The sequence below is a fragment of the Balaenoptera ricei genome, chromosome 3 (genome assembly GCF_028023285.1).
Source record: "Balaenoptera ricei isolate mBalRic1 chromosome 3, mBalRic1.hap2, whole genome shotgun sequence".
Lineage (NCBI taxonomy): Eukaryota > Metazoa > Chordata > Mammalia > Artiodactyla > Balaenopteridae > Balaenoptera > Balaenoptera ricei.
In genome coordinates, this window is record NC_082641.1 from 12,216,899 (window position 1) to 12,242,004 (window position 25,106).

General features: G+C 44.3%; 2 protein-coding genes across 6 annotated transcripts in view; one reads left to right on the forward strand and one right to left on the reverse strand.

Annotated features, from left to right (window-relative positions):
- The window catches only part of OTULIN (OTU deubiquitinase with linear linkage specificity), an 85,954-nt gene extending 69,665 nt beyond the window's left edge, over positions 1-16,289 (forward strand). For 2 of the 3 annotated variants that reach the window (XR_009502221.1, XR_009502223.1), the window contains one exon: positions 15,820-16,289. The gene's annotated coding sequence lies outside the window, so the exon portion shown is untranslated. Of the gene's footprint in view, positions 1-12,521; positions 12,566-15,819 lie in introns of those variants that run through there. The other variant, XR_009502222.1, reaches the window with a different exon arrangement.
- ANKH (ANKH inorganic pyrophosphate transport regulator) overlaps positions 1-25,106 on the reverse strand; it is a 151,485-nt gene that overhangs the window by 36,711 nt on the left and 89,668 nt on the right. For 2 of the 3 annotated variants that reach the window (XM_059916127.1, XM_059916129.1), the window contains exons 5-8: positions 19,493-19,663; positions 17,230-17,364; positions 14,624-14,716; positions 11,189-11,284 (exon numbers count right to left, since the gene is read on the reverse strand). In XM_059916127.1, the coding sequence (XP_059772110.1) occupies positions 11,189-11,284; positions 14,624-14,716; positions 17,230-17,364; positions 19,493-19,663 (495 nt within the window). The remainder of the gene's footprint in view (positions 1-11,188; positions 11,285-14,623; positions 14,717-17,229; positions 17,365-19,492; positions 19,664-25,106) is intronic. The other variant, XM_059916130.1, reaches the window with a different exon arrangement.

The window sequence follows — 25,106 nt, forward strand, 5'->3', positions numbered from 1 at the left end:
TCCACCTGACTCACCCACCAGGACCTCATCAGAACCCTATTTCCAAATAAGGCCTCATTCTGAGGCACTGGGGCTAGAATGTCAATATAGGAATTTGGGGTGGACATAATTCACTCCATGATCATCAGAATAGAAGATTCGGGGTTGAGTGCAGAGTCGCACTTTCCCTTTTTACCACGCATTGACGTCAAAAGGCAAGGCTCAGGGTGGATCCAGAGTAAAAACCTATTTTAACTCTTTTTTTAAAAGAAATAGATCCTTAAGTAGTAAGGCCAGCCACTGGCCTCAGATACCCTTGCATCCTATTGTGTGAGGCACTGTGGTTGGATGGCAAGTCTCCCTTCTCTCTCTGCCCTAAGTGACGGCAAAACACACACACACACACACACACACACACACACCACTGCCACTGCTGCCGCTGCCGCCATCACCACGCAGCCTCCATTTGCTGAAGCTGAGGTAGGCCAGTGGGAAACAGCCTGGAGACCCTGGCACAGTGCCATGACCTCAGCGTATTTCGAATCTGGGGTCATGAAGCCCACCCTGGAGCAGCCTGTTGAGAATCACTCTTCCCGAGTGCCTCCCATCAGGAAACTTCCACAAGCCTCTTAGATAGCCTCATCCACCAGAAGGCAGATGGAGAAGCAAGAAGCAAGAAGCAAGAAGAACTACAATCCTGCAGCCTGTGGAACAAAAACCACATTCACAGAAAGATAGACAAGATGAAAAGGCAGAGGACTATGTACCAGATGAAGGAACAAGATAAAACCCCAGAAAAACAACTAAATTAAGTGGAGATAGGCAACCTTCCAGAAAAAGAATTCAGAATAATGATAGTGAAGATGATCCAGGACCTCGGAAAAAGAATGGAGGCAGAGATCGAGAAGATGCAAGAAATGTTTATCAAAGACCTAGAAGAATTAAAGAACAAACAAACAGAGATGAACAATACAATAAGTGAAATGAAAACTACACTAGAAGGAATCAATAGCAGAATAACTGAGGCAGAAGAACGAATAAGTGACCTGGAAGACAGAATGGTGGAACTCACTGCTGCAGAATAGAATAAAGAAAAAAGAATGAAAAGAAATGAAGACAGCCTAAGAGACCTCTGCGACAACATTAAACGCAACAACATTCGCATCATAGGGGTCTCAGGAGCAGAAGAGAGAGAGAAAGGACCCGAGAAAATATTTGAAGAGATTATAGTCGAAAACTTCCCTAACGTGGGAAAGGAAATAGCCACCCAAGTCCAGGAAGCCCAGCGAGTCCCATATAGGATAAACCCAAGGAGAAACACGCCGAGACACATAGTAATCAAATTGGCAAAAATTAAAGACAAAAATTATTGAAAGCAGCAAGGGAAAAATGACAAATAACATACAAGGGAACTCCCATAAGGTTAACAGCTGATTTCTCAGCAGAAACTCTACAAGCCAGAAGGGAGTGGCATGATATACTTAAAGTGATGAAAGGGAAGAACCTACAACCAAAATTACTCTACCTGGCAAGGATCTCATTTAGATTTGATGGAGAAATCAAAAGCTTTACAGACAAGCAAAAGCTAAGAGAATTCAGCACCACCAAACCAGCTCTACAACAAATGCTAAAGGAACTTCTCTAAGTGAGAAACACAAGAGAAGAAAAGGACCTACAAAAACAAACCCAAAACAATTAAGAAAACAGTCATAGGAACATACATATCCATAATTACCTTAAACATGAATGGATTAAATGCTCCAACCAAAAGACTCAGGCTTGCTGAATGGATACAAAAACAAGACCCATATATATGCTGTCTACAAGAGACCCACTTCAGACCTAGGGACACATACAGACTGAAAGTGAGGGGATGGAAAAAGATATTCCATGCAAATGGAAATCAAAAGAAAGCTGGAGTAGCAATACTCATATCAGATAAAACAGACTTTAAAATAAAGAATGTTACAAGAGACAAGGAAGGATACTAGATAATGATCCAGGGATCAATCCAAGAAGAAGATATAACAATTATAAATATATATGCACCCAACATAGGAGCACCTCAATACATAAGGCAACTGATAACAGCTATAAAAGAGAAAATAGACAGTGACACAATAATAGTGGGGGACTTTAACACCTCACTTACACCAATGGACAGATCATCCAAACAGAAAATTAATAAGGAAACACAAGCTTTAAATGACACAATAGACCAGATAGATTTAATTGATATTTATAGGACATTCCATCCCAAAACAGCAGATTACACTTTCTTCTCAAGTGTGCACGGAACATTCTCCAGGAGAGATCACATCATGGGTCACAAAGCAAGCCTCAGTAAATTTAAGAAAATTGAAATTATATCAAGCATCTTTTCTGACCACAACGCTATGAGATTAGAAATTAATTACAGGGAAAAAAACGTAAAAAACACAAACACATGAGGCTAAACAATACATTACTAAATATCCAAGAGATCACTAAAGAAATCAAAGAGGAAATCAAAAAATACCTAGAGACAAATGACAATGAAAACGCAACGATCCAAAACCTATGGGATGCAGCAAAAGCAGTTCTAAGAGGGAAGTTTATAGCAATACAATCCTACCTCAAGAAACAAGAAAAATCTCAAATGAACAATCTAACGTTACACCTAAGGAACTAGAGAAAGAAGAACAAACAAAACCCAAAGTTAGCAGAAGGAAAGAAATCATAAAGATCAGAGCAGAAATAAATGAAATAGAAACAAAGGAAACAATAGCAAAGATCAATAAAACTAAAAGCTGGTTCTTTGAGAAGATAAACAAAATTGATAAACCAGTAGCCAGACTCATCAACAAAAAGAGGGAGAGGACTCAAATAAATAAAATTAGAAATGAAAAAGGAGAAGTTACAACAGATTCCGCAGAAATACAAAGCATCCTAAGAGACTACTACAAGCAACTCTATGCTAATAAAATGGAGAACCTGGAAGAAATGGACAAATTCTTAGAAAGGTATAATATTCCAAGAATGAACCAGGAAGAAATAGAAAATACGAACAGACCAATCACAAGTAATGAAATTGAAACTGTGATTAAAAATCTTCCAACAAACAGAAGTCCAGGACCAGATAGCTTCAAAGGTGAATTCTATCAAACATTTAGAGAAGAGCTAACACTCATCCTTCTCAAACTCTTCCAAAAAATTGCAGAGGAAGGAACACTCCCAAACTCATTCTATGAGGCCACCATCACCCTGATACCAAAACCAGACAAAGATACTACAATAAAAGGAAACTACAGACCAATATCACTGATGAATATAGATGCAAAAATCCTCAACAAAATACTAGCAAACAGAATCCAACAACACATTAAAAGGATCATACACCATGATCAAGTGGGATTTATCCCAGGGATGCAAGGATTCTTCAATATATGCAAATCAGTCAATGTGATACACCATATTAACAAATTGAAGAATAAAAACCATATGATCATCTCAATAGATGCAGAAAAAGCTGTGGACAAAATTCAACACCCATTTATGATAAAAACTCTCCAAGAAAGTGGGCATAGAGGGAAACTACCTCAACATAATAAAGGCCATATACGACAAACCCATAGCAAACATCATTCTCAATGGTGAAAAACTGAAAGCATTTCCTCTACGATCAGGAACAAGACAAGGATGTCCACTCTCACCGCTATTATTCAACATAGTTTTGGAAGTTCTAGCCTTGGCAATCAGAGAAATAAAAGGAATCCAAATTGGAAAAGAAGAAGTAAAACTGTCACTGTTTGCAGATGACATGATAATATAAATAGAAAATCCTAAAGATGCCACCAGAAAACTACTAGAGCTAATCAATGAATTTGGTAAAGTTGCAGGATACAAAATTAATGCCCAGAAATCTCCTGCATTCCTGTACACTAATGATGAAAAATCTGAAAGAGAAATTAAGGAAACACTCCCATTTACCATTGCAAGAAAAATAATAAAATACCTAGGAATTAACCTACCTAGGGAGACAAAAGACCTGTATGCAGAAAACTATAAGACACTGATGAAAGAAATTAAAGATGATACCAACAGATGGAGAGATATACCATGTTCTTGGATTGGAAGAATCAGTATTGTGAAAATGACTATACTACCCAAAGCAATCTACAGATTCAATGCAATCCCTATCAAATTACCAATGGCATTTTTTACAGAACTAGAACAAAAAATCTTAAAATTTTATGGAGACACAAAAGACCCCGAATAGCCAAAGCAGTCTTGAGGGAAAAAAACGGAGCTGGAGGAATCAGCCTCCATGACTTCAGACTATACTACAAAGCTACAGTAATCATGACAATATGGTACTGGCACAAAAACAGAAATATAGATCAATGGAACAGGATAGAAAGCACAGAGATAAACCCACACACCTATGGTCAACTAATCGATGACAAAGGAGGCAAGGATATACAATGGAGAAAAGACAGTCTCTTCAATAAGTGGTGCTGGGAAAACTGGACAGCTACATGTAAAAGAATCAAATTAGAACACTCCCTACCACCATACACAAAAATAAACTCAAAATGGATTAAAGACCTAAATGTAAGACCGGGCACTATAAAACTCTAAGAGGAAAACATAGGAAGAATACTCTTTGACATAAATCACAGCAAGATCTTTTTTGATCCACCTCCTAGAGTAATGGAAATAAAAACAAAAATAAACAAATGGGACCTAATGAAACTTCAAAGCTTTTGCACAGCAAAGGAAACCATAAACAAGAAGAAAAGACAACCCTCAGAATGGGAGAAAATATTTGCAAACGAATCAACAGACAAAGGATTAATGTCCAAAATATATAAACCGCTGATGCAGCTCAATATTAAAAAAAAAACAACCCAATCCAAAAATGGGCAGAAGACCTAAACAGACACTTCTCCGAAGAAGACATACAGATGGCCAAGAAGCACACGAAAAGCTGCTCAACATCACTAATTATTAGAGAAATGCAAATCAAAAGTACAATGAGGTATCACCTCACACCAGTTAGAATGGGCATCATCAGAAAATCTACAAACACCAAATGCTGGAGAGGGTGTGGAGAAAAGGGAACCCTCTTGCACTGTTGGTGGGAATGTAAATTGATACAGCCACTATGGAAAACAGTATGGAGGTTCCTTAAAGAACTAAAAATAGAACTACCATATGACCCAGCAATCCCACTACTGGGCATATACCCAGAGAAAACCATAATTCAAAAAGACAAATGCACCCCAATGTTCACTGCAGCACTATTTACAATAGCCAGGACATGGAAGCAACCTAAATGCCCATCATCAGATGAATGGATAAAGAAGATGTGGTACATATGTACAATGGAATATTACTCAGCCATATAAAGGAACGAAATTGGGTCATTTGTAGAGACGTGGATGCATCTAGAGACTGTCATACAGAGTGAAGTAAGTCAGAAAGAGAAAAACAAATATCGTATATTAACGCATATATGTGGAACCTAGAAAATGGTACAGATGAACCAGTTTGCAGGGCAGAAATTGAGACACAGAAGTAGAGAAAAAACGTATGGACACCAAGAGGGGAAAGCGGCGGGGGGTGTGGGTGGTGGTGGTGTGATGAATTGGGAGATTGGGATTGACATGTATACAGTGATGTGTATAAAATGGATGACTAATAAGAAAATAAATAAATAAACATTAAAAAAAAAAAAAGAATCCCTCTTCACACCTGCCATCCTGAAACAGTCCAGTTCACCCAAAATCAACCTGTGAAATAGCCTATTTGGCCAACCAACAATTTGTCACAGTTACTGCTTTCTTAAAAACCTGCCTCTTTTAAAGTTTTCTGAAGTTTACAGCAATATGTCTTGGAAGGATTGGCAGGGCCCTGTGGGGCTGTGAAGGCTCTAGGGGTCTCTGGGGCCTTCTCTCCTCCCCACTGTCTACTGTACCCACCTCTGTCATTCCGCTCCATTTCCTCTGACTCTCCACCTCCCCTTTCTTTTCCCGACCCCTGGTCTCTCCCCGCTTCTCCTTCTGACCTGCTCTCTCCATCTCTCTGACATTGTCTCTCCCCTCTCCTGCCCCTCCGGGTTCAGCATCCGGGGGCGCTTGGTGTGACCGTGTAGGCTGTTCGCTGCACAAAGCTGCCCTGTGGGCTCTGCCTACCAGCGTCCATCTGGATGGACTCCCATTTCCATTTTGTAAAAAGGGGGTTGGGGAGGCCTCAGCAGCAGCCCAGCCTGTGCTTTGCAAGGATTCTTCCCCACCTCCCTGGCCCCAGAGGGGCCCCCTCTCTTGGCAACAGCTCCCCCAAACTAGAGCAGCGGGGAGCTTAAGAAAACACCAAGTGTTTAAAAAATGCCATTGTGAAGTCAAAATGGAAACTGGTTAACTAAAATCATCTAAAGCTGTTAAAACTTCCCCACTTAATACGATTTGCTACGAACTTTAGAAAAAATTAAAAAAAAAACAAACCCAACCCACACGTTTGGGGTAAGTTGGCAAGTCTGGTAAATGTAGCAAGCCCATCCACTGGCTTCAGCAAACTGGCCTAACATCCCGGAATATGGAGGTCTGTTACCTTTTGAGGACGTTTCTCTGCACCAAAAAGGCTGTTGAAAAGACGTATCCTACCTTGGTTCGCGGTTACTATCTTACCCCCAAATCTGGAATCCAGGAGGGAATCATGGTAAGTCCCAAGGGGTTTACAAGTGGCCATGTTTCTGTAAGTTTAGCATTACCAGTTCTTCTCCCCAAGAGGAAGGAACGATGCTCCTCTTTCCTTGTCACAAGCTCGTTGCCACCACCCTCTGTCTGTGATCACCACGACTGTCCACTAGAGAAACGCAGCCTTTCAGGACACACTAATTATCATGGGGCTTTACAGTCAGTCACATAAGCAATGGAGACCATGGCTCTACCAGAAGGTTCAGGGCAAAACTGGTTGTTTGCTTCTGACCCCAGCACCGCTACAGCCTTATTCTTTGTGGCCCTGCCTTCTCCTGCGCAGCTCTGATGGCTGGTCTGCGATGTTTCTCCTCTGTGTGGCCACGACACCACAAGCTCCCACCAAGCAGCATACCATCTGAAGCTGTTCTTCCAAATCGATGTAAACTGTACATATTTTTCAACTGTGTGTTCCTTCGCCCCTAACAGCGGCGTGTCAGTCTGCAGTCACCTTGCTAACCCTGGTTTGCATCGTGCCCGCTCCTTTGTTGCTATCGAGGGGATTAATTTTTATCTGATGGTTCTACCATTTTGAAGCTAATCTTCTGGATCAGCTAAAGCTCCCCCTGTCCTCATTCGCATCAGATGGTCTAAAGAAGTCAATCAGCACTTCACTAAGCATTCCTAAAGGCAGCTCTGAAGGCAGGAAAGCAAGATGCTACTTGAGAAATACTTCTATTTTCCTACTCTACTCTCTTCCTAAATCCACTTCCTCTTCCTAAATCCACTTCCTCTTCCAATAGGGCAGAAGGCATTTGCTGCTTTTCTTGAAGCCCAGTGGATCAGACAGACTCCTGGATAAGAAAATGAGGGAAGAACCAACTTTTAGAGTTGGATAGATGCTCTAAATTTAAATTGAAAATCTATACTAGGGATTAAACACATACATGCACTGTAGCATTCTGAAATATTAGTCTCTTACTAACTGTCAAAAGTATCTTTCACAGGCAAAGGAGGATGTTGAACCCAAAATGTCAGGGCCTGAAGAGTGAACCCATTCTAACTGAAAGATGAGTTTCTGCTGTAGACAGTACACCTTTTCGTTTGAAAAGCAGTTAGCACCACTGGGTCATTAAGTGTCTGCAGGATCTGCGGGGTCAGCTCTTCTCAAAGTCCCAGGGAGAAGAGCTATTTATGCCCAAAGGATCAGAGCTCAGGAAAGTGCTCTAATCCTAGGCGGTGCATAGAAAGCTGCGGAACCATCAGAAGGCTCGTACTTTGTGCACAACACCATCCACTGGAATATACATGATGTGCTGATCTTAAGTGCTCTGCTACGTTCATTTCCTGACACTACGAAGTTTCAAAGTTAAAAACGGGAAAATAGACTTGAGAGTAAAGGGCATCTTCAAAGCTTTAAAAATAGGATAACCTGAGTATAAATAAGGAGATTGTTGCTCATGAGGGGTGGGTGCCATCGGTGCCTTTCTCATCCTTATCTCACAGGTAAGTATTCACTGATTCATGTATTTGTGTTCTGCTTATTGTGTCCCTTCTGTGTCAGGCAGGATGCTAAGCCCTGGGGATAAGAGGTGACTAAGCCACAGACCCTGCCTAGGCAAGTTCAGAGCCTACAAGGAATAACAGATGTGAAGAATGAATAGATAAATACTGTAAAAAGGTGTACGCTTTATAGCGACAGTGAAACGTTGAATTTAGGGGGAAAAAGCCCTACCATTTTTTTCTGTGTATCTTTTAATGGCAATTCCTCTAGCCAAGATGTTGGACCAATTGATTGAATCATTATAAGGATAATGTATGTGAGACACACCATAAGCTGCAAACTCAGATACTACTGTTTTTAGTGTTGAACAAACCACCGCTTCAAGCATGCCAGCAAGTGCCTCAGTCCAGAGCCTCAGGGCCAGATATCTGTTCCTGCCTGTTGGAAACAGCACAGTACAGAGGAAAGGGCCCCAGAGAATAAGCTTGGAAGTCTGGCTTCTAGCTGGTGTTGTTACAGGCAGAACTCGGAGATACTGCAGGTTTGGGTCCAGAGCACTGTAGTAAAGTGAATATCGCGATAAAGCAAGGAAAAAAATTTAAGTTTTATTATTTACAGGTATACCTTGGAGATATTTCAGGTTCAGTTTCAGGCCACCACCATGAAGCGCAGGTTGCAACAAAGTGAGTCACATGAATTTTTTGGTTTCCCAGTGCATATAAAAGTTATGTTTACACTATACTGTAGTCTCTTAAGTGTGCAATATAGCGTTATGTCTAGAGAACAAATGCACATACCTTAATTTAAAAATACTTCATTGCTAAAAGATGCTAGCCATCATCTGACAACTCAGGGTTGCCACAAACCTTCAACTGGTAAAAAAAATGCATTATCTGCGAAGTGCAATAAAGTGAGGTCTGCCAGTATTGGGTACTGGGGCAAGTCACTTATCCTCTTATCCTCTCTGGGTCATTTCCTTTACTAAAAAATTACGGGATTTGATCAGTTCATCTCCAAGTTCCTTTCCAACACAGGATTCTGAGTCTCTGTTTCTACGGTGACAAATCTACCCTGAGATATTTCCAGTTACAGATGGTAGGATTAGACTAATTGAATTTATTAAATAAATAAAACCTCTACATGGGAAATCAAAGCATTTTTCTAGATCTTACTTAGTTATCATTTCAAAATACACTTGTTGCTCTTGTTTGAGAAGTACAGATTATTGCCCATGAACCGAAGGAGGGGAGGAATATCCTTAAACCCAATCTGGTAAAGTTCTCCACTGGACTCAAGCACAGCTGCGGGAGGAGGGTTAAATGGGGAGAGAGGAGACCCGGCCGGACTCTGGATAGCAGAGCAAGCAACGACCAAAAGCTCCCAGCTCTCGGCGACGGATGAGGTCGCAGTCACAGAGCCTGGCATCTGCACCAGCTCAGCTCTCAACTCCCGGTCACTTCACAGTCTCCAAAAGCTGAGGTCTGTTCCTGGGACAGAAATCTTCTGTTTTTCCCCCAAATACTCTTTTAAACGGTTTCAAGGTTGTGCAGTGTTTCGCTAATATTTTAGGGAACTGTGGAAAAACTTGCACACCACAGGGAGAAATAATGCAACCAGGAGAGCAGGGTTGCTGGGGGCAACCTGTCCTGACTCAGGCGGGCATGCGATCAGAGATGCCCCCACCCCGGGGAGGTGGCCTGGAATAGGCTTCTGACACCCGCCGCTCTTGCAGTTTCCCAGTTTCAGGAGGGAAGGACTGGGGGGAAGGGCTGGGCTGGAGTGACGGGACAGCTGAGAATGCAAGGTCATGACTCAGTGTCTGAGGTGTTAGGCGATGGGCTATATATCTTGTGTTGCCCTTGATACAATCTATTCAGGTGTTGGATCAACGGATCAAATATTAAGCTGTGGGTTTTGAAAAAAAAATCCATAAAAGGCTTAAAATGTGTGTCAGGCTTGATTTTAAAGGACCACTATTAGGGCTCATCTAGCTAAGTGGTTCTTGTGATAATGGCCAGAGGGTCAATGGTCAGTGTGTTCCTGTCACCAGCATGTCCCCAGACCTCTTATTGCCTTACGTCCTCCTTATCAGTCATTTACGATGGAACTGCACACACCCAGGCATTTCTGCTACATTCTGACATTGTACTATAAAAACGGAGAACTGCTACAGGACTTACTAAGGACACATGTAGTCACAACAACAAACAAGGAACTGAGTTCAAAAGACCCCTATTTCTTTTTATCCTCTTCTCATCTCCATCTTTAGAACCCAAAAGACACAGTCTACGATGTGAAGTTGATTATAAATGTTATTTTCTTACGACTGTTGATAAATGTCATAAACAACCTTAAATTATACACCATGTGCTTTGGATTATAGAGCATGTAGGAATCTTTTCCATGTTTTTTTGAACGTTATGTCTCCTACATTTGAATTACCCAGGGGAGTTGATAAAGGAAGGATGTGTGCTGTTTATTTAAGGCTGTGCAGAGTCACTGACAGGCCCTGCCAACAGGGAGGTGTTATCCACACTTGTTCACACTTGTATCCCTGAAGATGGCACAGGGCTTGGGATCCAGTAGGTGCTTGACAAGCAAGTGTTGAATGATAAATAGGGAGGATACATCAGCGTAAATGTATGAGGAAAGGCACTTTTACCAGCGAAACAAACAACACCAATTAAATTTGGAAAAGGGACAGAGATGGTTATATAGTTGACTCTGGGTATTTAAAAATGGGCTGGAAATTATTAGTAAGAGTATTAAAAATTAAAGGCAAAGCCTGCCTTTCTTCAGCATGTAAGAAGCCCTTAGAAACGCCAGAAGTTGATCCTCTATTCTTAGACTCAACGCCCTCGTTGAACAACGATCACTCATATTTTGGAATGAAAATGTCTCGAAGAGCTTGTTATCTAATCTAGCACAACATCATATTACAGGATACAAGACCTCTCCCTTTAAAATGGCAATGACCCCCCTTTCCAAAAACAAACACAGGCGGGGGCGGGGATGGGTCTCTCCTTACCGTCAGCGACAAGGCCATGCAGACGAACGTGAACTTCTTGATGTGTGCTGCAGTGACTGTGTTGCTTGTACTCACCAGCTTATTGCTGGGGTTATTCTAGGGGGGCAAGAAAAGGCTCCAGGTTATCCTTGGCTGACCACACGTGCATCTTACAGAGCATCTCGTTTCTGTTTTATTTGATGCGTCTAAAGTGTAGATGTCAAGCGACAGCTTGGAAGACAGCTGTCACTCTGAGTGTCTCTCAGACAGCTGTCATGTTTCTGGACATGAATGCTAACCCAGGGGGCTCTCTGGACTGAACGCCCGGCAGTGTCTCCTGAATGAGTCGCCTCTCCTGGGCGCTGGGTGCCCACCAAGCCAGTCCAGGGCCCCAGCCCATCCTGCAGTTCCCGACCGCCCTGGAGCTCTGCAGGCAGGCGTGGCATCTGGGCCCGTATTTGAGGGCACATGTCAAGGCCCTGTGAGGTGCGCGTTTGCTCTCCGAGATAAAGGACTGCGTGTCTCACCCATCTCTTTATTTTATTTTTTAAAGACTTTTTTTTTTGATGTGGACCATTTTTTTAAAGTCGTTATTGAATTTGTTACAATATTGCTTCTTTTTTTTATGTTTTGGGTTTTTTGGCAGCGAGGCATGTGGGATCTTAGCTCCCCGACCAGGGATTGAACCCGCACCCCCTGCGCTGGAAGGCGAAGTCTTAACCACTGGACCGCCAGGGGAGTCCCTCACCCATCTCTTTAGCTCCTGCAACTTAGCACCATCTTTCTTGAGTGGAGAAGATGCTCAAACAGGCTTTGTTAAATTGAAATGCAAGCAAATGATGCAGATGGCCCAGAGGTCCTCTGACACGTGCCCGAGGGCTTGCTGGGGCCATAGGCGTGCCCATCACCCAATCAAAACAAGTGTCCGGCCCTCAGCCTTGAAAGGCAGCAGAGGAAAAACAACGCCAGCCTCCTTACGGATCCCATTAGTCCCAGAGCTGACTCACAAGAACAAACTAATAAGAACCTCCTGTATAAAAAAATAAATAAAATAAAATTCAAAAATTCAAAAAACAAAAAGAACAAACGGCGAGCCCCTGGCTCCCATATCCAGCCCAATGAAAGACACACAAGCAGAGGTGTTATAGGTCCCACTTGCAAAAGAGCTTTTGATGTTTGCTTCCCTTCAGAGGCTGAGGCAATCTCTCGAATCCCTTCCCCTTTATGCCACCTCTGGAGGGGTTGACATTTTCTTAACTCCGGTCTCTAAAGCACATCTGCTTTTCTGAAAAACAGACTGTGCACAGTGCAAATCACAGCAGGTAGGACATCTCTCTGTCTCCTCTCCCCCAAGGATCTGCGAGGGTGGTGCCCTGGTGGCCTGGGCGAGAAGGAGGCCACGCCGGGAAGAATTAGGAACCTCCAAATGCACACGCCACCCATGGTGACAGCCACGGGCCCCAGCTCCTTCAGGTGCACTTTTATTTTTAAAATAGCAAATACTTCTGCAAGTATGGTTGGAATAAACTAGCACATATCATTAGATTAGCATCTGTGTCTCACCTTGTTTGCCCCATCTGCTGTTTCGCAGAAACATAGTCTTTTGCATATAGTAACTGAACATTAGAGAGAATTTGGACGAGTGGAAAACTCTCCCAGCTCACTGTTTAGCCAGAAACAGCAGAAGTTATGCGAGAAATTTTAAATCTCTTATTCTGGAACGCACAAGGAGGCTAAGGATTTCAACTGTCAGTGCAGCAGATTCTGGAAGTCCACACAGAGGTGTCTTAAGATTCGGGTGAACAGACGGCATTCATAGGAATGGCTTGGAGTTGCGCAGTGAAATGCATGGCAACAATGGGGCAGGTTTCAAAAGGGTTCTGAGTAACTCCAGCATCTGGCTAGAGGTACGCTCCTTAAAATAATTTTTTTGTAGCGCCTAACCTCTGTGATGGTGAATAAAACAATGTTTTTCTTGGACGCTCTTAGTGAAACTGTACAGCGCTGTATTGTTAAGTTTTATTATTTCAAGGTAGCCAAAAACAATTTCAGATGAGATGCTCACAGCCAGGAGGTTCTAACACTTTAGAAACTGCTATTGAGTTTTATTATATAATCTTATATTCCAAGAGCTAGACATTTAGCAAGATGACTTATATCCATTTTGGTTTCCGAGGACTTAACTTCTATACACATGTTCCTTGACATGAAAACACTTGATTTCTATCAATGGAGTGGATTAAACCCACTCAAACACAGCTCTCTCCTGCAAGTGACTCAGGCCTTCTGAAATCCACTCTCAAAGGCCTAGGAAGCAGGAATCAAAAGAATTTTTTCGGAAATGCTCTGCATCCTAATGTTGTGAGTGAATGTTGGCAATCGGTGGAGGGTCCAGCTTATAGTTTACTGGGGAAGTTCCACACCCAGTAAAGAGTTCTGGGCAATAGCCTACCCTCTCTCACGTTAGGCTTCGTGGGGGCCATCCCTGAAGCACTTGGAGGTGAGTTGCTATTCGTGGGTGATTGATTATAGGTGTGGGAATAGAGGCAGGTAATCTGCTGGGGACCCTGGTGAAGAGGCTTCCTCTCCTCACCTCCCAGGGCTCTTTTTGGGATCAGATGAAATGATATCAGCAATGGCTCTGAGCTAGTTCTACAGAAGTTCAAGGCCAAACAGTTGCTATTAAGAGTACAAGTGGCAGGTTCTGTGCTTCTTTCCTATTTTTTATTTTAAAACATTGTACACTATCTTGCTGGGGGTCTGTTTTTCTACTTATTTGTTTCAGGATACAAGTCTACAGGTTCAAATAATTAAGCTTTAATGAAATAGGCATTTCTCAAATGATCAGTCCTAACCTGGCCTCAGGTTAGGTCTGAAGGCTTATGCGCCTTCCTGGGCTGTGTCAGCAGCTGTGGAAGGACACAGTGGCCGTCACCAGAGGTTTCCAGCTGGAATAACCGCGCTGCATCCCAACCAGCCTGGACCCATGGCTGCTGCATGGACAACTTCGGCGTGCATGTCCCCCAGCACCCCGCAAGAGAGCCTTAAGCTTATGAACTTAAGCACACAACTTCCTGTACCTTCACATCTGCTATAAAGTCAGGGAAGTATCGGTTTAACTAAAAAACAACAAAAGAGAAATGAAATCCAATATATTAAAATTTTTTGAGAGTATAATTTCCCTTTTGCAAATAATTCCTCGACAGGAATAACCTTGAAGTGAGTATCAGTTTGCAGAGGCATCATGGGAGCGGCATCAAGGCAAGCATTTACATCAAATAAATTCGCCTCTGTTATTTTCTGAGTTACCTCCGCCAGCCCCAAAGCCTCATTAACCTTGCAGAGGGAGGTGAGATTAGAAACATCACGGCGTCCGTCAACGGCGATCCCTGTCTATCAAACAGACGCTAATTCTAAAGAGTGTGTTTCAGAAACCACGCCGCACGGGGTTCTCACCTTGTCAAAAGCAGGGTAGACAGCACGGATTTCCGTCAACCAGCCATATGGCATGTGACCCACGGGGTATGTGGCTGTCAAAATTGCCACGGCCTGCAGGAGGAAGAGCCGGCAGTTAGCAGGGCGTCTGCAGAGCCTGTGTCCAGCCGCTGCCTGCCGTCTGCCACGGGGCAGAGCAAGCTGTCTGGGGTGTGGTCCCTACCGACAGGTCACTCCACCCTGGGGGACAGCGGGGCCACCCTGTGGGTGGCCCTGGAGCGGGAGGCAGGGGCAGGCGCCCCCCTGCATACCGGGAGTGGGCTGAGTGGACCCAGGGTGTGCACCTGAGACCAGGGGGATGCGTCTTGTTTTACATGAATCCAATGAGGAACGGGTCCAGATCACTGCTTGAGAAGCCAAGATTTCAACCCAGGTCCACCAAGTTCTCAGTGAGCTAAACCATACCTTCTAGCCCAGCCCAATTCTTGAGTCTCCACGTGCGATTCTGAGCCCCACCCCTGCCCTCTGGATACTCTGCACTCAGCGTCCACCTCTCTGCCTCCACGCCACCCTCCAGGGAAGCTGACGGTGTGCGCTGGTCGATGGCTTTATGGTATTCTCCACCCGACTCAACTCACTTTCAATCTGTTCAGCCAGGAGAGCCCAATTTTGATGTTTAACTTAAGAAAACTAAATTAATACTTCTCACAGGAAGCCTCACCGGTTCTTCCATGAAAATGAGAGTTTCATTTCTTAGGTGAATGAAGAGGAAGAAAAGTTAAAACAGAGCACCTAACCCTACATTTTTGGCAAAGTTCAACTCCCTAACTAGCTAGGACAGGAGGACTCAGGCTTCGTCTGTTCTAATTATCATAACAGTGATGCCAGGACCGTGGGTGAGGTGGGTCCCCAGTGGGTGAAGACAGTGCTATGAGGCGTCAGGCAGACCTGGGTTCAAACCTCACTTCATCACTTCCCAGCCGTGTGAAGCATGAATGCTCTCAGGTCCCCTTTCTGTTCCTCCAGCGGAACCATGAGAATAACGATACCCATCATGCGGGGTTGTCGGGAGCCAATGAAACGTCCATAAGTGCCAACATTATCAGAAGCAGACGATCAATTTATGTCGGTTCTGTCACCCTAATGCTAAGGTCTGTCTCTGTGCACTGAGGTCATTTAGAAATGGCTCTAATGTATAATGTCTTGTTTTTTTTTAGGGGAAGATGGAATTCTAGCACACAGGTGATAGGGGTCCCACACTTTTTAACTGGGCAACTGAAACTGAAGTATTGAAGTAAAAAAGCTGCTATGTTATAGAAGCCACCCCAGATGACATTCATGATTCAACAAACAAAATCCAGGAACCGATGGAGACAAGGAGAAGCCTTCTCCTTGTGATTTATGCGCTTCCTGTTCCAAGCCAACATGAGCTGCTTCCCAGGACATGGAAACTGGCAGCAGACCCCAGCCTGGAAACATGCTGACAGCGCATTCAAGGGCAACGTGTAAACAGGAGGCTCTCAGGAGGAGCCACCAGCCTTCCCGAAGGATCAGCGTTTCCCGAGACGATTAATTCTCCAGAGGGCAGCGGGGGAGGAAACAAATGAAGTCATTCTATTTGTTCATACCATACTTGAGAGATGGAAAAAAAGTGCTTCCACTCTGTCTTTGGAGAAGCTGCCAGTTTCCAGATCAGTTTCTTGAGGTGAGTAAATAATGGAGACCCTCGGGCTTCCCTGGTGGTGCAGTGGTTGAGAATCCGCCTGCCAATGCAGGGGACACGGGTTCGAGCCCTGGTCTGGGAAGATCCCACATGCCACGGAGCAACTGGGCCCCTGAGCCACAACTACTGAGCCTGCGCGTCTGGAGCCTGTGCTCCGCAATAAGAGAGGCCGCGATAGTGAGAGGCCCGCGCACCGCGATGAAGAGTGGCCCCCGCTCGCCGCAACTAGAGAAAGCCCTCGCACAGAAACGAAGACCCAACACAACCAAAAATAAATAAATTAATTAATAAATTTAAAAAAAAAAAAAAAAAAAAAAAAAAAAAAAAAAAAAAAAAAAAAAAAAAAATAATGGAGACCCTCCTTTGGAGGAGGGCAGATTGCCAGAGTGCATAAAGCCATGGTAGGTTCGGTACAGGAGGTGGAGAAAGGACAGGTGAGACTAGGTGGGTCAAAACGGAGGCATCAGCCCTTCACCCCCTGGTACTTTCACTTCTGCTGCTGCGCATGGCATGTTCCATTGTCCTCTGCAACTACAGCAAAGAGGCACCATGCTGACTCCATGGGAAACTGGAGAGGCCGTTGAGTGGAGAGAGAAAATCTGGATTCTAACACTAGCCCAGCTTCTTGCTAGTTGTGTGTCCTTAATCTCGGTTTTCTCATATGGTAAAAGAGAAGGACAAAGGAGATATTTTCTCCCATACTCATAAAAATATAAAATCACATGATTCTAAGTCACTGATGGAGATCCTTATGGGTTCCTTGTGTGAAGGTGTCACATAATTTAATATCACAGAATTTCTTGAGCTCTCAAGAGGAACTGGAAACAAATTTGTAATCCACCTCCCCCGCACCCAGTTTTTACACGGTGACTATGGGTACCCACATCCCCAGAAGCTGCCCTACCTCCGTAGCTGCAGAACTGCCACCAAGGTCCCGGGAAACAAAGAGGTTGACGATAGGCCTACTGATTCTCTGTGTAGCCAAGATGAGAGCCAAAGGCCACCAGAAGCTCAGCATCTTTCTTATTGTTGCATCTCCCTGCATCAAGAAAAGGGGATAAAAGTTCACTGAACTCTGGAAGCAGAATAGAAAAAAACAATTCAGAGTCAAAGCCTTTTCTTTCAATATCAATCATGAATCAATTCACTATACTTAAAAATAATATAGAAAAAGCCTCTGTAGACAAGCCAAGTTGAATTAAAGTAAAATGTACAGTCTTAATAGAAATGAACTCAGACAGCTGGCAAGCTACTGTGAAATCAAAACACACATTTAAGCTTGATGGATCCAAACCCCTGTTTTCCAAACAGGGCAACTTTAACCCAAGCAGAACCCAACTTCATAGCCCAAGAAACAGGCTGGAAATTAGTTTCTGTTTAAATTATCAAACTGACTGGCTAGAAGCCATGTCAGTAAGAGGTAACTCTTAGCAGTAAAACGTTGTTATACTTTATTTTGGAATCAGCCTGCTCACAAATGTGCCTAATTATTTGGGCACTATATAAATCTACTCAGAGGTTCCTATTCTCAAAGCTCTGACAGAAGTCATGTAAATGTTCAGAAGCACAAGCAAAATAAAAGCATGGTAATGAGAAGGCGACTTATTAAGAATTCTACAGCAAAGATGTGCGCTGTCTTTAAAGCCTGGCTTTCATCATGTGATTTTGGTTTTGATTCTTCATGAGGGTGAGAGTTCCATCATGGAACCATCTCAGTCACTTTTATTTCCCTTTGCTGGTAGCTGAATGTTGAGATGGATTGTGACCATCAAGACCAATGTGATGTGGTTGTCCTCATGATGGAAATACTGTAACTAGATCTGATATTGATAGCCTGACCTCAGATCAAGGTGGGTGGTCAATACAATTACAGGTTTTTTGGTTATTTTTGGCTGCGTTAGGTCTTCGTTGCTGCGTACGGGCTTTCTCTAGTTGTGGCGAGCGGGGGCTACTCTTCGTTGCGGTGCATGGGTTTCTCATTGCAGTGGTTTCTCTTGTTGCGGAGCACGGGCTCTAGGCGCGTGGGCTTCAGTAGCTGCAGCACACGGGCTCAGTAGTTGTGGCGCACGGGCTTAGTTGCTCCGTGGCATGTGGGATCTTCCCGGACCAGGGCTCGAACCCGTGTCCCCTGAATTGGCAGGCGGATTCTTAACCACTGCACCACCAGGGAAGTCCTGCAATTACTGTTCTGACATGACAAAAGTAACGTGGTCAAAGGTGGGATCAAGGGGTGGAGTGCGGTAATTTATTCAGGGCCATATTTATATAAATATATATATATATAATATACATAATCATGCATATCTGCCTTATAGCTAGATGGATACCAACCCAAATGATACCTAAGGATAGAGAAATTAGCAAACATATAAATCAGATACTGTTTATAATGATGATGAAAAGAACGCTTTGGTCACTTGTATAAGATTGTATCTTGCTTGTACCATATTCACCTTTCGAGGCACGGGCCAAGCTCTGCCTCCATCAAGGGGGCTTTTTAGACCTCATCCCTATCTACCTTCTCTCGGCCTCAGTGAGAGAAGTTCTTGAACTCCCATTGCAGTCTCTGTACTTTCTTGGGTTCATGTCTGAATGTTGCTTCTGTGTTGGAGGATAAGCCAAATGGGACGTAAAGCTGCTTGAGGCCAGAGACCGTATTTAAAAATTTCCTGTGTTGCCCTGTGGTACTTAAATACTCTGCTCCCTCCATAGAAGGCACCTGAATGAGTGATTGTGTTTGACCAGTACAGAAAGTACAAACACAGCCTGGATCCCTGGTGCAAAATTAAAAATAATCAAATGTGAGTTCAATGGTACCAGGGGTCCTAAAATCTCTGTCGAGCACAGAATGACTTACTTTTGACAACAGAGAGTAAGGAGGACATCAATGTTGTGTCTCCTCCTCGGCCTGACATGACTCACTGGGACTCGGTCTCCTCGTAGGGAGGCAAGGAGGCTGGAGAGTGACCTCTAAGGACTCTATCATCTCCAGAGTTCATCAGTTCTCCAACTGTCTTTCCCTGTGGACACTATGAAGCACTTGGCCTTGAGATATAACATCCCAGAGCATGTGCCTGTTACACTGATGTCTCGTTTCATACGTGTGGGGTGAAACTATAGTCCACTTGGATGTACAGACAGGATGTCCTCGAGGTCTAAGGACCTACCCCCAGCTCCGGCCCACTCCTGTCCGGGATGATGTCGTGGATGTTCTTGTAGTAGCCCAGGCACAGGGCAGTGCAGCGCACAAGGGCGCCCATGTACAAGGACAGGATGGGGATGAGCAGAGGCTCCCTGCATTCCAGATGACTGTGAAGCAAAATGGCGACAAAAACGACCTGAGAGATGGGGAAACAAGAACAAGTCAGTAGTGAGAAGACGGAGCCAATCAATGGAAGCACAGCCCGACCTCTTGCACCCAGGTGAGATGTATCTCTGAGCGAAAACCTTGACACTGATGAGAAGGGGAACGGAAACAGTATTGGGCTACAGCTCAGTACTGCTCTCAGAGAATTCAGGGTCATGCATTTGGGATTCACTGGAAGAGCACACGATCATTCTGTTATATTCATCGTTAAGATTCTTTTAAGGCAACTGCACATCTGGTTAAGGTGATCGATTAAAAAAAATCTACAAACTTTGGATTCCCAGACCCCAAAGGATGCAGAAGAGCTTTGCCCTATCCATATATGCATGTAATCCACACCAGAGGACCTAAGTGACCTTCCACAAAGGATAGAACAGTGACCAATGATAGTACACAGACAAATGGACATTACCATTTATAACCTGGAATCCATTGAAAATGCTGCAAAAGCACCAATGTTAATTATTATAAAACAAGATAATTAAAATTTAAGATATTAACTTACAAAAGTGGCATAGGTCAAAAAATACAAAGTCAAGAGGGATTGAAATAATAGTAAAGTGTCAATCTCTACTGAACAGTACAGGCTCTAAAGCAAATTTATCGTGTATTTAACCTCCCATCCTGCAGAAATCAGAGAATCAGCCCCGCCTCTGTCCAGAGTCCTTCCTGGAATTCACATGTTTGGAAGACCACTGAGGCATATTGAGTGCACAAATAGGGTAATGGGGGAGGGGAGAGATTGTCTGGGCTACATCAATCTTTTTTGTTTGTTTGTTTGTTTGTTTAAAAAAATTATTTGTTTAATTTATTTTGAAGAGGAACATGGTGATTAAATATCAAGATTTATAAAAAGTCTACATAGTACCTTTGAACCCCATCCATCCATTTTCTATCCACTACAGCAATGAATCTGTTTGATTATTTTCAGGAGTAATATTCTAAATATTTACCAACAGACTGAACAAGTGAACAGAACAGACAACGTGCCTGGCTGCTACGGTAAGAACCAGCTGAATATCAGCCCTACATTAGTTCTGTATTTGTCCTTAGAGATTTCTGTTAAGTAGTATCCATTTTCCCCTCCTTCTTTTATTTATTTATTTATATTTTTTTAAATTAAAAAAATTTTTTTTGGGCTACACCAATCTTAATAGCCAAATATCCATGGAATGATAGGCTTGTGAAATATACCACCACTAAACGATCCTGACCAAAGGAGGTGGACCCTGATCACTGCATTCTCAAGAAATCAGCGATGACAGAAAGTTAAAAAAGAAGCTGGAGAATGAGCACAGTTCATCAAATGAGTGTGTTCGGTTGCCACAGGGAACAGAGAAAAGCAGGGCAATCCAGAGAAACTCTTCTGAACGAAATAAAAGTAGTAGACGTTAGAGGAGGTTTGCTTGTAGCACAAGCTGACACTTGTGCCCGGCTTGCTGTTCTCAAACCGGTAAACGGGACAGAGATGTCCTTGGGGGAATGCAGGGGACAGAGCTACCGCTTGGCTGCACGGACACGACCAGGCTGCCCGGAGCGTGGACGCGTGAGTGTCCGCTCACACTCATGATCACACACTCACATTCACTTTCCCCGAGGATACAGTGGAGCCCACGGATGGAAATAAAGATGCCCGTGACTGTCTCCATGCCTGTTGCTTCCCAGTGGAACAAATGTACTGTATTAACTGAGGGATGCAAAGACCAGCTGGGGGAAGCCTTGTGAAGGACCCATTGTGTTTGGAACAGAAGATTGAGTTCTGGAATGTGGCCAAGATGCCCATTTATTTCTCTAACTTATCAGAGGCCTTGAGGGGCCCTAATATGCAAACAGACTAGTCTGTCTGCAGCAAGCTTAAGATTCGACATACACAAACCTACAGTGCAAACGAAGATGGTCATGTTTAGAGACTGAAAACACATTGGAGGAAAAATGGATATGTGAAGACCAACCCCTCCTCTGCCCGCCATCAGGCATGGCCATGCAAGACGAGCAGGACCAAGGAAGGGATCTGGAAGTGAAGGAAAAGGGAGGGGGAGGTGTGGAGATGACAAGAAAGTGGCCCGAGGAGCAGAGCGGGCTAGAGTGTGACAGAGGGCGGGCAGGAGGCATTGGGCCGGTAGCGATCAAGGCCGAAGTGAAGATTTCCTCAGCCTCCCTCATGTTGTTAATAGCTTGATGCCGTGTGGTCCAACACATACCATACATCTTACATCTTCACTGTGGGTTGTAGCATTTATCAACTTAAAATAACGCCTGGGCCTTTTGCAATTCAATCCAGAATTAAGATTTTTGATTCTGATACAACCATCAAAACTTTGTCGGATTATTTTCTGCGGGTAACCTACTGCCTCAGTGGTGAGGATTTTCCCAGGGAAAGCCTGCTACGTGCTGGCCCCGTCCTGGGTGCTGGGGATTCAATGATAGATAAGATTGTCCCAGGCTCTGTTCTCCTGGAGCTGACAGCCTAGTGGGGAAGGCAGAAATGGTAATCAACCTGTGAAAAGGCCTGTGAAGGAAAGAGGGCAGTGGTGCTGGGAGAGCCAGGCTGCGGGGTGAGGGAGGGCGCCCCATGTGGGGTGCATCTGAGCCGAGACCCAGTGCCTTGGCAGGAGCCCGCAGGGTCTGGCAGGAGCCAGGGTTAGGTGGGGAAAGCCGAGGCAGGGCATTTCCTTCCGGGCAGAAGCCCCCCAGGGGGAGGCAGCTCGGCCACATGGAAGAGGTCGGAAGGGAGGACCAGTGGCTGGAGGGCAGAGCAAGGGAACAAGAGGGGAGCGACGGAGTTGGGGCAGAAGCAGAGCCTGTGGGTTTTCAGCACCTCGTAGACCAGGATCAGGACTTTGGCTTTTTATCTCAAGAACACCCGGAGGTAATTTTAAAGCAGGTTGTAGGCAGGGGGTGAGATGGCCAGAATTTCACTGAGTATAGATCCCTGTGGCCTCAGTGGGGAAGGGCGGAGGAGAGCCAGAGCAGAGGGGCAGGCCCGAGTCAGGAGGCATCTCTGAGAGTTCAGGTGGGAGGGGTGATCCCTCAGACCAGGGCGAGGGCGGCAGAGATGGGGAGAAGAGGGCAGATAAAGAAACATCTAGGGGGCTTCCCTGGTGGCGCAGTGGTTGAGAATCTGCCTGCCAATGCAGGGGACACAGGTTCGAGCCCTGGTCTGGGAAGATCCCACATGCCGCAGAGCAGCTGGGCCCGTGAGCCACAATTACTGAGCCTGCGCTCCACAACAAGAGAGGCCACGATAGTGAGAGGCCCGCGCACCGCGATGAAGAGTGGCCCCCACTTGCCGCAACTAGAGAAAGCCCTCGCAGAGAAACGAAGACCCAACACAGCCATAAATAGAAATAAATAAATTTTTTAAAAAATCATTAAAAAAAAAAAAGAAAAAAAAAAAAGAAACATCTAGGATTAAAAATTTTAGACGGATGGTCATGAAGAGGGACGCTCCTAGGGTGGCTCCCAGGTTTCTGAGCTGATGGTAGGGGCACAGATTCATTCAAAAACACAATCATCAAGATCATGAAGCGTATGAATTGAGGCTTACGATGCCTCTGAAGGATGTGAGTGGAAATAGCATAGAGATATTTAGATGGCTTGTCTAGAGCTCAGAGGAGAGGGCTTGGCCACAGATATTTATTCGGTGATCATCAATCATGTTACAGATGGTTTAAACGTAGGGTATGCAGTAGATTCTTCATGGATAGAATACGCAGTGAGGAGAGAGATGGATCTTGAGGAACTTCAACATTTACACATCAATAGATGAGCTCGGCCATCAGAAGTAGGAGAAAAACCAGGACGTGGTGGTGTGAGAGCCAATGGGAAGGGATGTTTCATGGACGAAGGGGCAGTCAACAGAGTGAAGAGTTGCTGAGACATCCATTCAGTCAACAAAAAGTGCCCGCTGGATTCAGTGGCAAGAGGGTCACTAGTGAGAACAGTGTGGGCGAACTGATGGGAGTGGAGGTCAGCGTGGGGTAGGTAAAAGGAAGAAAGAGGAGTGAAAAAGTGGAGACAGTGAGAGGAAACTGCTCTTCCAAAAGGTGTGGCTGGGAAGTAATAGAGAATTGTAGCTAAAGACATACATGAGAAAAAGCTTGTTGTTGCTGTTGTTATTGTGTTAAGAAGGCAGATGTCTGAGCATGTTTCCATGTCAAAGAGAAATGATCCAGGGGAGAGAGAAGGAGTCACTGATAACCGATCGAGTAAGGTTCCTGAGAAGGCAGGACAGGATAGGCTTCAAGGCACAGGAGGAAGAAGTGGCCTTGGACAGAGGAGGGACACCTCCTCTCCTGTAACGGGAGGGGGAACGGAGATGAGGCAAGGGTCTGAAAGTAGGCATGTGGGTTTAAATTTCTCAGTGAGGTGGGCAGTGAGGTCACCTGCCAGGGAGAGTGAGGTAGGTGGAGACCCTCTGATATGGTTACTAGAGTCCGCTGAGGTGAGTGATGAGAGTATGAATCTATACTTTGATCAGTTTGTCCCGCTGTGTAACTTTTTGCTGGAGCTCTTTTTACCTGGGTGCAGGTGGTGCAAGGTGCAGACCATTGGGTGGTTCAGGACGGGGATCTTGCCCGAAGGCGGAGATGGAAAGGCAGGAGACAAAGGGACCTACGGTAGTGCAGCCAGATTACTCAGCTGGGATCCTGGGATGCCATCCCTGGGATCTCAGCTGACCTCAGAAGGCCAGGGCTGATGACAGAACAAAGGGGAAAGGACCAGAGGTCCCACTGAGGCCCAACACCCCATGAGAATTCTCATTTGATACTGAGCAAGCTAAGAAAGTCTAGATGATCACGAAATAAATCAAAAACATATGACTATTACAATAAGGGTGACACAGAAAAGCATGGCATGTTGGAACCAAAGCAAGAGGGTTTTTTTGTATTATGATGTGAAATTAATTAGCTTAGTAAAATTTTTTCAAACTGGGAGTTGCCACTGAAATTCAAGGCATTATAAACTCTTTTCATTTTATCATTGGTGATTACTCCCTATCTATCTATGCCAAGGTGGTATTTCAAAGGACTTTGCCTAGGATCTATTTATTCATTACCAAGTCTGGTAATTAACAAATGCCTTCAAATAATGAGAGGACTGAAGCTGGGGGTGGGAGGGGGAGCAAAAGACTTAAGAACAAACATTGAATTTATTCCCCCAACCAAATTGTGGTAGGAACTCCAACTATAAGGTTTAAAATAAAAACTTCACCAGGAAAATCCCAAGGCCAGATGGCACCTGAATCCAGCTTCCATCGCCCCTACTAACCAGTTATGTTTATTCTGAACTTTTGAGCCCTCCCAACAGGCAGGGGCCAGGACCAGGTTTAAAATTAAGAAGGAAAATGGCTGTGGCAGCACTGGCAAAGAAATTTTCAGGGATATGATTTTTTCCTCTACCCTTGGATGCTG